Source organism: Falco rusticolus, chromosome 2, assembly GCF_015220075.1.
Source record: "Falco rusticolus isolate bFalRus1 chromosome 2, bFalRus1.pri, whole genome shotgun sequence".
Classification (NCBI taxonomy): domain Eukaryota; kingdom Metazoa; phylum Chordata; class Aves; order Falconiformes; family Falconidae; genus Falco; species Falco rusticolus.
In genome coordinates this window covers 72,917,518-72,934,069 of record NC_051188.1, presented here as the reverse complement: position 1 = coordinate 72,934,069, position 16,552 = coordinate 72,917,518, and the positions used below count along the sequence as shown (strand labels likewise).

General features: G+C 37.1%; 1 protein-coding gene across 2 annotated transcripts in view; it reads left to right on the top strand.

The window, feature by feature from the left end:
• The window catches only part of PPP2R3B (protein phosphatase 2 regulatory subunit B''beta), a 57,975-nt gene that overhangs the window by 21,604 nt on the left and 19,819 nt on the right, over positions 1–16,552 (top strand). For both annotated transcript variants that reach the window (XM_037376274.1, XM_037376276.1), the window contains 4 exons: positions 10,263–10,448; positions 12,185–12,288; positions 12,854–12,956; positions 13,679–13,753. In XM_037376274.1, the coding sequence (XP_037232171.1) occupies positions 10,263–10,448; positions 12,185–12,288; positions 12,854–12,956; positions 13,679–13,753 (468 nt within the window). The remainder of the gene's footprint in view (positions 1–10,262; positions 10,449–12,184; positions 12,289–12,853; positions 12,957–13,678; positions 13,754–16,552) is intronic.

The following is a 16,552-nucleotide window of genomic DNA, read 5'->3' as shown; positions in this document are numbered from 1 at the left end:
CATAGTAGTTATAAACCACACAAATTCCTTTTAAAGAACAAAACCCAAGTGTTTGAGGGGAGGGCCAGGAATACAAATCTCATTCTGACTGTAGCTAATAATTATACTTGATGCTAGTTTGCTGATATAATGCCAATTTTCTGGAGCAGATGTCAACATTTAAGATAGAATGACAACATGTAAGCTGCCTGCTGAGACTGGCTAGTTAAGAGGTTTTGCTTAAATGGTTCCTTGCTAAGGGATTGCCAGGTCTTAAGCTCTAACCTCTTAAAGGAAGCTGGAAGCAAACAGATAGGTTTTTTATCATTTCTGCAATGGAGACTCCTGGTTTGAACTTAGAAATGTATTGGCTGCCCTGTCTTAGCAGCTTCTTTACCTGCTTCTGGCTGGTAATAGATTTATGCAAATGTATACTGTTTCTGTAGAAAAGCCAATATGGTGCAAGCTTATGTTATAGCTTACTTTAATTGCATGCGTGATTTAAGAGTCTAGATGTCAGTTTCCTCTGCAGCTAAGGTTTTTGACCCAATAATTCAGATGCCGAAAAGTTCTGATTTATATATTTTTTCCCTTGGAATTAAAGTTTCACTAGCCTTTTCTCCATTTTAACATACTTCCCATACCTTTTTAATCACTAATGGTACTAACAGTAGATGTTCAGTGACTGTTGATGGTAGTACTTTGCATGCTAGAAAGTCTGAAACAGTTTGACACATTTTCATATAAAATATCCTTCAGCTTTTACAGGGTGAGAGGGATATGAGATTGTTCTTGCAGTTGTCAAAATCAGAATCTGTTGAGGCGTTGCCAGACAAGAAGTTGACAGAATACTTGCTCCAACTGTTGCTTCTGCAGCTCGGCAACAAAACTGAGCTTGTTGGTATTTTTCTTGTTTGAGAGGACGTTTCCAAAGCTCAATCACATTGAGTGATTGAAACTTGTTCTGCTGTAAACATCGAAGGATGAGAAGCTATTGCAGAGTTTAAGAATTAAGTGGATGTCTGTCTTAGCTCTGTTTGTTACTTTTGATGTTGAACTGATGGCCTGTCCTGACAAGGGCTGTTTTCTGTAGGCAAATGTTAGAGTTGCCTCAGATGTAACTGTCTGTCAGGTTTTTTTCCCATTAAAATGATGTTTACGCAGTCATGACTCCTTTGCAGGTAGCGAGTCCCAGTGTGGCCCACTGGCTGTGTACAATCAAAATGATCGCGTACTAGGAGGATCTTGCCAGCTTGTCTCCTGCAATCAGCTGAGGTAACAGAATATACTGGTAAAGAATAGGAGTACTTATTCAACAACCAGAGTATTTTCTGAGCAAGCTGCAATTATGTGACAAACCGGATATATTAGTGACTGGGGTGCTTCATTTGATGTAATTCATGAAATGGCGGCTGTTCGACATCAAGTCACAGTCAATGAGTAATTTGAACCATTTCTGTCTTACCGCAAAAGGTGGTAGAAGTTGCCTTTCCAAGGGTAGATTTTTCTGAAGAATCTTGCTTTTTCTTCCATTTTATAATTAGTATCTTTTTGCTTTTGTAAATTAGCTGGGCATGTGGAGGAGACAAAAAGTATTTTCACTGGTCAGCTACACCAAACTGTTAGAGGACCCTACTTCTAAAGCCTTTGGTAAAAGTTTTGTCAGCAAATAAGGTTACTGATGGACATGCATGTAATATGCAAAGGTCTCTTGTGCTCATTGCATTGCAGGGGAGGTAGCTACCTCTTCCTTTTCCCATTCCATCCCCACCCCAGGGCATTTCTGAATAAACCATTAAACTCTTTCTAACAGCGTAACTGAACTTTTTTGATGCTGAAACTCTATGTGGCTGTACAAAAAACCAAACATAGGCAGTCATGTCTGGAGGTGTTTCTGCAGCAATAATGCATTTGCAATAGCATCCTCCAGTTACTAGCAGGACTGCATGATTTATGTATGTTCGCTATACCAAGCTGCAAATCAGGAGAATCCTGGTATTTCCGAAATGAGAGTTGTAGAACTTGGGTAAGAGATCTGTTAGCACAGCATACGTATTACTGAAAGCAAGGAGATCGGGAAGTGTGTGCTATAATGGTTAGGTATCATGCAGAAAAGTGATGATAATTCATCTCAGATGGAGAGTTCAGTCTTCACTGAACTAGGGAAGATCAGGGGTTGACCATCTGAAAGTTTTCCAGTATTTGCTTGCTTATTGCATGCTACTCCTGTATGTGTGCATGTAATATGACTTGTCTCTGGTGACTAATTACACATACTTTTAGTTGAATGCTTTTTTAATTTTAATACGCACGATGGTGTGTATGGAATGTATTTCATAGCTTTGGGTGGAAGCTTTTCCTGGATGTCACGACCTATAGTCTGCTTTATGAGAATTAACACACTATCCCAGAGAGGTTTGTGTAGATTGTCCAAAGTTTGCATGCTCTGCTGAAATACTGAGGCTTCGGTGGACTTTTTCTTGAGGCTCATTTTGGCTGTTTCAATATGGCTTAAGTTAAAGGAGAAAAGAATTACTAATAGTTTTGCCACTATCAAAAAATTTTGAAATATTTTTTTAAATTTTAGTAAGACTTTCAAGAGTATCCCATGATGGCCTCTGCCATAGCAATTTCAAACTGGGTGAGGTGCTTCTTTCCCTGGCTATCACTGAATGACTGTTACTGGGCTGTTTGGAGACTTCAAAGGAGAAATTATCTTCTGTTACAACTAACAAAATCTCTTTTTACCTCAGAATCAGAGGTTACCATACAAACAGCGTTTCACTGACAAAATAGACCTGAATTCTAGTTTGCTAATAAGCTGAATTTTCCAATGTCAAATTGTAAAATGAATGTAGATTCTTATCCCTGCCACTTGGTAGCCAGGGGCACTCTAGAAGGATTGATATTTTGCTGTTGAAGTTGAGTTTGCTCTCAACGTGGACCACATTAGTGGTGAGTTACTGCACTAAAGGTACAGTAAAATTTGATACTGAGTGATTAAAAAAAACCAGAAACCACGCAAATCAACTAACTTCTGAGCTTTCTAGTTGTAGTTTGGCCACCAGTTGCCAAACCAGGAAAGGTTTTTGCATGACTCAGGTTGTCAGTGGACCGAAGAGGGAACAGATCAATTACGTTCATCGTTTGTTTTATCTGAACTTAACAGTAACAGTGTCTGCACAATGAACTTCTGAACACAATGAGCTTGACAGATAGTTAAACCAAATATACAAAAGGTTATCCATTCTTAGAGCTGGTTTTTATATGCTTATAGCAAATAAATTCAATATCTTTTTAGGCCATGAAACTCTAGTTTCTCAGTCATATTCCTCCTTCCTTCTGCAAGTTGTAGTGCAAGTTCAGGGTTTTCCTTAGACTTCATTTTTACTGTTGTCCAGGATCCTTCTTCACATTACTCCTAACTGCTCCAAGCCTCACTGGATCTCCTTTGATTTACTTATGGAATTGCTGCTTGGCTGGAGCATGTCAATCTGAAAAAACTCAGGGCACTTTAATTACACCAAATGGGGCAGAGCAGTGTATGGCTCTGTCTATAGGGTAAAGTTGGTTTAGCATTGGGGGTTATCATTTCCATTGAATCACGAGACCAAATGACCATAGGCCTTTGTACAGAAATAGGCTTGAGAGTAAACTGCCAAGAACGTGCATAGATGACCTGAGAATGGTAGCAGTCAGTTTGTGTAAAACTGAGTTGCGTGCACAACCTGGCATGCAGGCAGGAGCCTCCCAACGTTTGTCTGGTTGGAATTTGAAGGTGAACATGGAATTACTAACTGAAACACAGACTACATTGTGGGGTTTGCTGAACCCTGCTGCCATCTGTTAATTCAGGTAACCATTATCTATAAAATCAGAAACAGTGTAGTCTGAAGTACTTTTTTTCTTATAATAGTATATGGCTAGAACTTTATGGAAAAGCATATTAATTTTTCCGTTTCCTTCCCCTTATTTCAGCACAAATTTTAAGTGACTATACACCAAACTGGATCAGGTAAACGATCTGAGTTAAGACTAACAGCAAAAGTGAGCTAGTCTAAAACTGCATCAGAGTTATAATTAATAATGCTTACCTTTTACATGCTCCTCTTTCCACAGTATGATAAAATTAGTTTCTATGGTACATGCAAAAACAGCTGCCAGACTGTGACTGAAGGATAGCAAACTGAACTCTGGGATGGGAAGAAGCAACTGGGACTAAAACATTTGTTGCCAGAGGAAGAACTTTCGCATAGATACCCAACACCTGTTTCTGGCATAGGTTCATTGTCTGTAGGTGTCTCTCTGAGCTTAATCATTCACATATGTCTTGTCTTTCTGATGAAGTCAGGCAAAATGAATCACAATCTTAGCATGGTTTTAAGCCTAAGGTAAGCTTATTTCAAATAATACTGCCACAGTATTCTTCTAATCTTCCTTATGTTAGCATCAGAACCATGTTGCTTCTAAGTGGACCCAACTGTGTGAGGTTGGTTGAGGACAAATAGAGGGTTTTTAACTTTGCTCTTTAGCTGTCTCGGTGACCTGAGGTAACTCACCATTCTGCTTTACTATCACTAGTACTGACACATGGGTCAGTAAACTGTGTCTGGGAGTGGGGGAAGGTGCAGGTCTACTGTGGTGTAGCTTGTTTTTTGCTGTGCTGTGAAACTTCATTAATAAGCTTTCAGATTAACTTACTCTTTTCAAGCTATTTTTCAGGGCATTGGCTAGATTCTAGAGAAATATTTAGCTTGAAAAAAACCAGATTTCGAAAGCTTTAAGTTGTTAGAGCATCATCTTTCGCAGAGGAAATAGTACTGTTAAGCTTATCAAGTTGAATGGGAAGTGGTACAGTCAGTGAACTCTTGCAGTAATAAGTCTGTCTTTTTAGGTTGGCTAGAAAGATGCTAATGAAGAGGATACGGAGAACTTAATGATAACATTTTCTTACATTCACAATTACCATTTAACTTTGATAGACTGTAGTACACCTTGTATTCTGTAAGACCTTACTGAATTTAATAAAGGAGGGACTTGTCATTAAAAAAAAAAAAAAGGTAGCATAAGCTTAGAATTCTCAAATTTCTATGCTAAACAGCATTTGGGTCTCTGTGTTGACTTCTATTTCCTACAGTGTATTGCTGAACTTCATGCAACATCTGCTTTTGTTGTTGGGTGATTATAAGCATTGTATGTGGGTAGTTGCAGGGATGTTAGGATTTAAAAGGCTGAATAGCATACCTATGCAGAAAATCCTCTTAGCTCATTATGCACTTCGTTTTATCCAGGTAAGTTTATCATAAACTGTGATACAGAAGAATAAAAGACCCAGTCTGTTGAATGCATTAACTTATGCATTGCACATTTGAAAATTATTGCAACGTTCCTTCCTTTTTTTTTTTAATTCCTGAGTTAAAAATACTAAGGATTTGTACCAAACTTTTATTTATTTGATAGGTAAAAATCTCTTTATAGTATTTGTAGTACTTAATGTAATTTTTTGTTTGGGATTGTGGGCTACCACTTCTTACTAGAAACTTAATAGGCATAAATGTGAGGTAGAATTTTGGGGGGTCCTATTGCCTTGACCCTGTTGTATGTATTGCATTGAGTTTTTTCTAATATGGATAGCCTTATGGAAATTCATGTCAAATAATACAGCAAGAGCTGAACACTAAGTCTGTAAATGTTTAAAATGTGGGGGTTTTTTTCAGAGAAACAGGTGTAAGAAGTGTTGGTGTCTGTTAGATGCTAAAAGGCCGCAGCATTTCTGAATGGAGTTATCTTTTTCTGTACTCATGTCAAAACAATGCAAATACCACATCAATTCAGTGAGCTTGTGTATTAATCAGTAAGCTGTCTAAGAAATACTACATTCATAAACATATTTACCTTGTCTCCTTTTCCAGCAAGTCCTTTTCAAGTGAGGTTTCACTTAATTGCATTTGAATCCCCATATTCAACCCCGTTGTGGGGTTCAGTACTTCTGGTTGCAGGTGTAGATCTAGGCTTTACTGACTGTACAGTGTTAAAATATCTGGGAAAAAGCACCCTTTCCTTTTTACTTCAGAAATACATCCTGCCATTGAATGGCTCCATCATAGCATCAGCTCGCTCTTTCAGTTGAGAGAGAGGGGAAAATGGCACCTCATTTTAAAATCCCCGCTGTCTTCAATTTTGCTTATAACAAAGTTAACTGCCAAGTGCAACTCGTGTTGGTAGATAAAAGACTGTCTATGAAGAACGCTAGACTTCTCTCTTTGGAATGAGGTGTATCCATGTTCTCTGTTATTTACTAACATGTTACTATATAGTAATTATAATAGTGGTATTATACCATTATTATAAACAGCTGCTGGAAAACAGTTAGCAAAGGATCTGGAGAGCTGCAAAATAAAAGGGGGAGTCTGTCCTTTGAACAGTGACCCCAGTGGGATATTAACTTCCACTTCTTCCTTTGTAAGGCAAGTCAGTTGGATAGCTGTGGACAGTCCTTTTTGTTCTGTATGTCAGGAATGAAAACTGGTTATGTGTTAAAGGTTTTCTTGAGTTCTGTTACAGACAAATCTTACACGGGTTGTGTTTACATTATTACAAATAAGGAATTTTCAAGGAATCGACACTTCTCATCTTTTACATTAAAAAAAACCCTGCAGTGGCAACTTTACAAAATGATTACAGATTCTGGACTTGACATGTACTTACTGCAAAGGCTAATGCACCATTTGGTCCTGACACTGCAGCACACATCTGCTTGTATGAGTTATTTGCAAGCTTGTACAGCGGTTATTGTTAACTCCAAGTATGTTATTGTTTGTGCTGTTTCTTCATTTGCCAAACCAGTCTCTTTTGTCAGTTTAGCTTACTGGTACCAGTATTAAAAATTTTAACTTAAAGCCGTAAGAAAACTTTCTAAATGTTAAATTGACCACTGAAATTGAATGAATATGTAAAAAGAATAAAGGACCATTGCTGCAGATCTTCCAGTCAAAGATTTGGTGTTAGCAGACTTCTAGCAGTTCTTGTTCATGAAGAAATTCCCTGGTTAAAGTTATAATTAGTTTTAGAACAGCTTAATCTCACACAATTAGTGCGTTTCGATTGCCCTGAAATAACAGAACTGACTCTTTCCATCAGCTATACAATATGTGCATCTACAGAAGTAACTAGCTGAAATTATAGAAAGTAGTAAAGCTTTTGGAGACATTTAGTATCACATAGAGCAGAGCAGCCTCAGTTGTACAAGGAGCCTTTCGAGTTTTGGATGGGACTCAGGCTGAGAGAAGAGGAATTCCTGGCCCTTCTTGGGAAGGCAAGGAGAGAGAGAAAGGAGATGCAATACTAACTTTGTAGTACATTACTTGGAGCTAATAGTTTTGGATGACCTATTTCTTTCCTTGTTACAGGCTGTTAGCCCTATGTTGATTGACATTAACGGTGCAATTCAGTTGTCCAATTACAAGTTGCTGTGGCATTTAAGAAGCTCACATAGTGTGCCCAGAACATCTGCATGGCAGATATAGAGCCAGAGCTGTGCTCTGAACTGGCCGCTGGATACCACGTGGAACATTCAAGGTCATTTTGGTTTGTGCCCTAGATGGTATTCTGTCTCAATGCCTATATGTAGGCACCAAACAAATCGATCAGAAATGATTGTGATGTGATCATCCACTTTCTAATGCATTTTTACAGTTTCTTCTTTATAGTTTTTTTGTTTCACTGACTGAGAAACTAGCATGTAAAAATAGGCAATATCTTTCAATATGGGGAGCGTTATTTTGTCTTGCAGTAAGAAGTTTGTATTCTATACTTGGATTTAGGGTTTAATAAATACATAATATTTAATCTAGAAGACAGTATATTTTTATACTAAGCATGCTGAATTCAAAGTCATGCTCAAACATAACATTTTCATCTTAGAAAAATCAGTTTTCTTCCCCTGTATGTCTTATCTTCAGCTCTGAATATTTTGCTTAACTTCCTTATAATCATGGTCTGGAACATGTTTACATGGAACATGAAAAATAAATAAATTAAAAACCATTTTTGTGTAATGCTTTTAATTAACATCCAAGGAAGTTACTTGTACTAGGATAGGTCTTACTACAAATCCTAAACTGAGAACTACACGTACATTTAAGAACAGCTTTTGACTTGAACTAATGAAAATCATTTATTGTGTACTCTGAGGTATCTGAAGTAAATTAGTAGTTTCTGAAAAAAATATGAAGTTTCCAATGAACAAATAGTTCTGTTGATAGCCTTTCTTCTTCTCTTGGGACCTACTTTTCCTTTAAAAGAAACTTGTTAATCTGAGGCTCCAAATTTTCCTAGCTGTGGATTTTAAATATGCTTTGTCTGTACTAGGTTTTCTTGAAATAGTGATTTTACCTTGTGTTACCCCACACATTCGGAGGATGTTAGTAGTCTGTAACTGACACCCTTTTCTCAGATGAGGCACACCTCATCAGGCATCTCTGAAGAACTGCAACTCCTGCCGCTTTGGTAGCAATTTGGGCTCATGTTGGGAGTGCCTATCCAGGCAGATCTTGTGAATAGGTAAAAGGGGAAAAAATAAAAATAACACTGCTGTTTGGAATGAACATAACAGTTTGATTTTGTTAAATAAAAGACAGTTTGATTGCCAGAGCTCAAAAGCACATTAGCTCTCTGGCTGTGGGGTACCAGTCCAAGGAATAGGTCTTTAGTCCACGGAGGGTAACTACTAGGGCTCAAAGTGCTGATATGTAGACCTGGGTTGCTAGAATGAAACAAGATGTTAATCCAATTATACACGTTATTTGTAGTGCTGGTGGCCGTGTTACTTACAGAATAAAATGCAGCTATCTTTATAATTCCTAAAAGTTTGGAAGGCCTATGGTTGGAACGGATTTTTGATGCCCTGTGGCACTCTTGTTCTAAGCTGATGCCCCGTTAGCTGGACCACTGCACTAATGGCAAGGCATCAAAAGCTGTAATTTACAGGATTCTTAGAAAATTACAGACACTGACTGTAGGTGTCACAGATTTAAGGTAAGGTTTTCCTCTGTGAAATAAAACTTGTAACTTAGCTGAGGTAATTCTGCAGCTGGGAACAGGAATTCTAGCTGAAATGCAGAGGAGGGGAAGGAAAGGTTAATTCAGGCTTTTTTTAGCGTCTGTAGCATGAAGGCTTCTGGGTTGGAACCCTGCAAATTAAAATCTGTTGTCCATAAGCACCTAGTTCTTTCACTGATTTAAGGAAGGACTTTGATTGTGGTAGGAAAGCTGGGTATCCTTACAAGCACTTTGTCAAAGGCGGTAAGGAGTAAAATGAGGGTTGGAGGTTTTGGGAGGGGTTTGGATTCTCCCCCCTAGTTCTGGTTGGAAATGCGAGATGGGATTCAGGATCTTGAACATTTAACAATAGGATGAGCCACCAAGTAGCATTAACCATTATTTTTACATTTGACTAGTGGCTTTGGGATGAAAGACTTCATGTTTATTTGCTAATTTTGAGTTGCCATGTAACTCTGTTATTGTGCTTGTTATCTTTGTTTCTCTGCCTTATTGGACTTCCTTTTGGAAATTAAGTACAAGGTAAAGTCTTCTTTAATGAAGTTAAATAAATTTAAATAAATTATTTCTCTTGTTACTGGTTGTTGGGGGGGTAGTAGCACAGTATATCACAAATTCTTCAGAAACACAATTTCTAAGCTCTCATAATTATGTATATTTTACAGAAGAAAAAAAATCATTCTGCAGGAGTCATTTACTACCTTTATAAAATCAAGCATTTTTAGGATAAAAAAAAAATCTTCACTGTAACTAAATTAAACAGGTTGGTCATTTGTAACAAAGTTTTCATGGTAATTTCAAAAGTTTGAAGCTGTAAAACTAGAAATATTTTAAAAGCAAATTGTTTCATGACCTGTCTGTTAAGCTAGAAATTGGGTTTTTTTCTTCTGAAACTCATAATATAACCTGAGTTATTTCTGATGTCTCCAAGAAGCTGCCTAGTGTATTAATTCTGAAGTGAATTAATTGATATGTTGAAGACTGAAGTTATTTTTATTAAAATTTTAACATCCTAGAAATCTTTCCTAAATGACAGGTTTTGGAAATACTCGTTAATTTTTCCAATGTGCTCTCATTCTTAAATAGCTTATTTAACCTATGATCACAAATCTTTGTGAAGGTGTGTTGTAACATATAATACCACGACATTCAAGTCATCTGAGGATAACTAATATATGTGATTTCATTGTACCTGACTGTCAAATGTGTATTTCTTTATTTAGGTTCAGACAAAGAAGGAAGAAACTTTGCCACCATCACTTAGTCAAAACATTCCAACTTTCTATTTTCCTCGAGGATGTCCTAAGGAAAAAGTGAATATAGATGCTGTGATTGCCAAAATTGAGAGAACTTTCTCTGAGTTTCCAAATGAGAGGGCAACGTTAGAAGACATGGGGAAGGTTGCAAAGGTGAGAACTTACTGGCTGTCCGCTTTTAGTACTGTACACCTATGGAAAGGAAACGAGTTCTGTGTGCTTTGTGTTCTTGGATTATGCATTTTCATCTCCTACAAGGTAGTACCAGTAAGACATCATATTCAGCATTGTTGATAGCAGAGTTATGTGTGGAAATCTTTGCATTAACTGTCTCAAATGGCCCTACATTTTGCTTACAAAAAGAAACAACATTAAAACAAAACTTGAACTATTTTTTTAGTTGCGTAAACCACCAGATACTGAGGGGCACATTGTATGTTGTTCTGTCTTACGTTTTGACCAACAGACTTAAGGCAAAAACACTGTTAGTATGCATTTTATTTTCAGGAGTCCACACTGGTTTCTCTCATTCATCAGTGTCATGAATCTCCATTGTAAAGACACTGAAAGACAGAATGGTTTGGTAACTTGACATTATAGGCCTCGAGTTATTACTGAAGAGCTAATTTAGAGTTATGGCACAGTGACAAAATACTGAGCTTAGAAAGCAGCCAATATTTTTCAACTTGTGTGTAATGGACAATAAGCTAGTTAAATTAAACTTGAATCTCCATTTTGTTATATTGAATGAATGCTTGAAATATCACTGCAAGTCATGGTCTTGGTTATGAGTCTCAGGTTCTCATCCCCCTTCCTTTCACTTTGCATTTAAAGTCCAGAGTCTAGAAAATAGAAACAAAGACTTCTCACAAGAGCAAGACTGGACGTTCAGAAACTCCTTGGTTGCCTCACCAGAAGTGTGTACCTGCTAAGCTGGGTGGTGAGATTTCCTGCCTTCCACAGCTCCTTTCCACACAGAAGTGGGAGGATGTGGAAGAGACCCTTCCCTCTCAGCAGGAAAGGTGGAAGGGTCCAGTCACATACAGTTCAGTGATGAAAGGCTCCCTCCTGAAGGCTCTCAGTCTGAGAAGTATTTGTCAAACTCACTTTTTATTATTTTTTTGAAGTACTGAACAAACTATTGCATGAGAAGTAACTGGCCTTTTGCTCCAGAGACCTTATACATCTTGCAGTATTCAATCTTACTTGAGATCCACATGGGTCTCAGAGGTGCTGGCATGTCTGACTACTCCAAATCATAGTCAGTTTTAGGCAAGAGATAGGTACTTAGCTGTTACGACTGAGGAAGCTTGGAGCAGACACAAGCAGCGCTGTAGGGATATGTGGGAGCAGTGAAGTTGTGAAGGTGTAACTGCTGGGTATCCTGAAGCAAGATAGCTGCTGCTCAGGGCAGGCTGGCCTACTACTTAAAATTGGATAGGTGACGTGCCACGCATGGATGCAAGGATGCAGATGAGTTGAGCCATCCTCTGAACCAGACAAATGTAAATTTGCTCCAGTTCAGAAGCTGTGTAACTGTGCTGTCTTGAGCTTAGCTTAGAGACACCCAGCCCTTTAGCAGAGCTTATTAGCCTGGACGCTGTTCAGCTAATTAGAGAGTGGACAGAGCAATGAGACTGCATTCATCTATTAGGAATGCCGCGAGTTGCCCTATGTTTTGCTTTCCACTTCCGGATTTCAGCCTAAAGCAGTCGCTTAAAATTAATTATTTTGGAAGGTGCAGTTGGTTTCAGAAACAGTTTACAAAAAAATTGGTGCCTTAATGTTTCTTTCTTAACACTTGTAAAATTAATTTTTGAAAGATAAATAAGAGAGTAACCCTCAGATAAGCAATCAATAAATTGACTTGATGTATACTTTAATTCTAGGCTTGTGAATGCCCACTTTACTGGAAAGGTCCTTTGTTTTATTGTGCTGGAGGTGAGCGAACAGGATACGTGTCAGTTCATAAATTTGTTGCAATGTGGCGGAAGTAAGTAGATTACTTTTTTAGAAGTACTGCATTTTTTTAATTGAAATGTGATATTTTAACCTCTGAATGAGATCCAGTCTGTAAAGGGGAATAAAACACTTTCCCATAATCAGCCATTGATGGCAAACTTGTACCTGGGAAAATGTAACTAAATCATCACTTTTAACATAAACAAACAAACAAATCTTTTTTTTACAGGGTTTATAGTTTTTAAAATGTTTGGTAAATGACTGGCTGTTAATGGGAAAAGTGAAAACCATGGCCCTAACTTGCAGATGCCAGTTCTGGACAAAATGCTTTTTATTCTTTTAGTTTTCCTTCCCGTTCTAACTTTAAAATGTCCTTCTGTGTAATCAATTACATGGTGTACCCACATCCTTTTAACATAAATGTGTGAGACATACAGTTCTGATAAGTTCACTTGGAGTGTGCTTTGACATTTGTAATTAGCTTTTGAATTAAATGTTGTGGTTGCAGTTTCATAAACCTTGCTCTAGCCTGCCTGTAGAAGGTAGCACAAGCAGTTTTCTGGGTAGAGTATTAAATGGAAATACTTACATTTCAGAATACTTCAGACCTGCTATGATGATGCTGCAAAGTTTGTTCATCTTCTAATGAACCCTGGATGCAACTACTTGGTGCAAGACGACTTCATTCCTTTTTTACAGGTAAATGGCAACTGAAACTAGTTCTGGAAACACAACAAAATGATGAGCTGGCAAAGCCCTGAATTTTTTGAGCTAAACGTACCTTTTCATGGTCTTCATTAGAGTTTATTGATAACATTTAGTGTAATTTGCTTTGTATAGTCCACTGAGATGCTAGTGAGTGACTTCTTTTACAGTTAATAATTTTGTATAAGGTGAGGTCTTTAAGAGCTACAGTAAGGTGCATGGATTTAAAATTGCGTGCAGGAATAGCACATTTATCAGAGAACCCTTACTGTTTAGAAAGGCAGTTGAAGTTAAGGAGGGCATTTGGAGAGCAAAGGAAAAGTAGCGTATGAATTCAAGACCTAATACATCTTCTCTCAAACTGCAGCAGACACCACCTTTGCTAATGAATGAATAAAACCCAAACTGACTTTTACTGAATCAGTCAGCCACAGAATTACAAGCTACAGGACTCAGCAACATTCAAAAATCTTTAGCCCATCTAAAAACAGGAAAGCTTTTGTTTATCTGGCTTCTTTAAAAGATAATTTTATTTTTTAAAAGTTAGCAGTGTTATTAGCATGAAGCATGTTGTAAATGAAGTTAACATTAATGATTGTGGTACTGAATTTGCACTGTTTTGGTTAAGGAAGCAGATGTGCTGTCCTGTGCTAATATTTTTATATAGTCACTAATGAATGCTGTTTGGGATGTTGTTACTGCTTTTGTTTTGGTAGGATGTGGTGAATAGTCATCCCGGCCTATCGTTTTTAAAAGAAGCATCTGAATTTCATTCTCGGTACATTACCACAGTAAGTGATTTTTATTTGGAAAAGCTATTTTTTGTTAGCTAAGTAGGAAAATCAGAATTGTTAAGGTTAGTCAATATATGTAAGTATCTTTGCCCCTTGAGAAAAGTTGAGTATGCTGTCAGTCTTCATTTCTATGTAACTAGAAATCTTGTGAAGAATGACTCAGTTTCCTAAGCATCATAGCTTTTCTTACCATTTATAAGAAATTGTTGAACTTCATACTAGTATGAAGAGAAACACTGCATTGTAATAGTGTAGAATAAGTTAATGAACATTAAATGAAGAGCAGACTGTTATCTTAAGCACTTGATTGTGGCTATAGACTGCACTTGTTAGAATCCTGACCTTACTCTGGGATTAATTAAATGGAATTTTGAATGGAAGTTCTATATTAATGTGATTATCTTCAGTATTAAGTAAAATAACGATAATATTGAAGCTGCTTGCCACATTCCTCTCTGGGGATTTTTCTTTCTAAGCAGGTTTTATACATAAAAAGTTCCATTTCTCTCTTCCTACAGTTATGCGACTGAAGTATTCTTTCTGTACCCAAGGGAAAAAATCAGTGACATTAAATTTTCTGAACTATAGGCTAGACAGCCGATTCCACTGAAGTCTCAGAAGATGAAAATTCTTCAAAATGACATTCAGTTCACTTCTTTGTGCATGTGAAAAATAGCTTAATGAATATTCTCCAACAAAAACATGGAGAGCTGATCAGCTTATAGTTTGACCCAGACCAAAACTATGGAAGCTTTTTTGAAAGCATTTGGTTTTGGTTCCTCATATCCTTCTTATAGAGACTCGCCAGCCTATCAAGTATGCCCTGCTGCATTAGGGTTTGCTTCTTGTTATAATGATTATGTGAGCTCCCAGAACTTTCTTGTCAGATGTTACTGAAAGCAGTGTTCTGCCCATGAGTAGTTTTCTTTCTTAATGGATTCTGGGTGGTAGCCAAGACTGCTCTGCTCTAAAATTGTGAAAGCTTGCTGCTTGTCCTGAAGGACCGTAGGAGGTAAAAGGTCCTGCCATTTTCAGTTACTTTTCTTTGGAGGAACAGCTCATTCAGGTAGGCCTGAGTCTAACAATATTGAATAAATCAGAGCTGGCAGTACTTTACGAACAAAATTTAGTGTAGTCTTCAGTAGAAATCAGTGTTTAATCAAAAATCTTAGAATTAAACTAGCAATGCTATGAATATAGCAAAAATATTTAGAATGCTATTTTGCAGAACAAGAAATGGCAAGAGAACTATTCCCTTTCTTGTTATATTTTAGGATGGAATAACAGTTGCTCAATACAGTCTTCTAAAATTCTGTCCTGCAAGTTATTATTAATAATTATAGATTATTTTCTCTAAGGTGAAATAAGGCATTTCATGCCTGTATTCACTTTGCTTTACCTTGCCTACGTGAAGTTTTATCTAAAGGACTTTGTAAGCACTGCGGCTGAAATTTAACGTCTGTTCGTGCTAACTTCCAGTTACAGATTAAATGATCCATTCTTCTGCTGCGTGTATTTGTATACATATATGCGTATATATATGTGTATGCATATATGCATTGCATACATCTCTTCAGCGGAGCAAGTGTCTTGTAAGTGTTGTTCAACCATGGAAGCAAAGAGTTCTGTCTGCTAAGGTATAGTGTAGGCTGGTTGGTCAGTCTAGTGGTGAAGTTGGGGACACCCATCCAAGATAAAGGTGTAATATGTTAAAAATGTTTGCCCTGACAAATCAGATACTATAATTAATCTGCAAGTACATTATGTATTCATCTGAACTGCGAATTCTTGAAATTGTAATCCCTGCATTGCACCATTTCTCTCCCTTCTGACAAACCACTGTTCAACACAGTAAAGAAGGCAGTTCTCTGACAGTTTGCTTATACTCTGCTTTGATTCACTTTAGAAAACTTTAAGTCTGTTCCCAGTTGTCTTTAGCAAATATCCAATTTTGTTTTTATTTTTAGACCAGTTAAATGTGTAACAGATGAGATAATGACATGCAGATGGATTAAGTTGCAAAGCTAAGGCAAACCTTTTTAGAAAAAATTGCTTTGTAGTATAAGCCAAAAATGGGCCTTCCTTAAACTCACAATTAGAATTAAGTTAATTAAATTTCAGAAGCAGGCTAGTCTGTTCTCCTTTCTGCATTTATTGAACCAGCTGTTCTTGTTAAAAGTAAGAGCTGTAGAGCTTGCTGCATACTACAGTTTAAGCTTTATTTTTAAATGTTATGAATATATTACTCTTCTATTTGTAATTTAGAAATTACTGGTTTGTTTAAACTGTTGATTTACTGCAACTAAAGTCTGAAGTGATAAAAAATTAAAGTCTTTAGTTGGGAAGAGGTTTTATTTGGGGGAAGAGGGTTCCTAAAGAGATGGGGGTTTTTAGCTAGTAACTACTGTGTTGCAAATTAAACGCTACACATGCAGTATTTAGTCTTGCTAATTAGCAGGTATAATCAATCTCCAATTAAGCACTTACAGTTCATAATATGTTAAGGGTTTTTGTCTGGTTTTGTTAGTGGTTAATGACTGACTTGAAATGTGTATCTGGTTGACTTAAACTAATTGAGGTGAATACTGAATTCAGTTAAGAAACAGAAAAAAACATATTTTAACCTCTTACGTTTGTAAACTAAAACTAAGAAAATTATGCAGAATGCATGAGTTGAGCAAAATAACGTATGTGTAAAATTGATTTAAACAAAGTGTTGGATAATTAACTGAATTGATTTGTTTCTGGTTCCGATAACCTGTCATGGCACAAGAACTACTCATCATTCTTGCATAG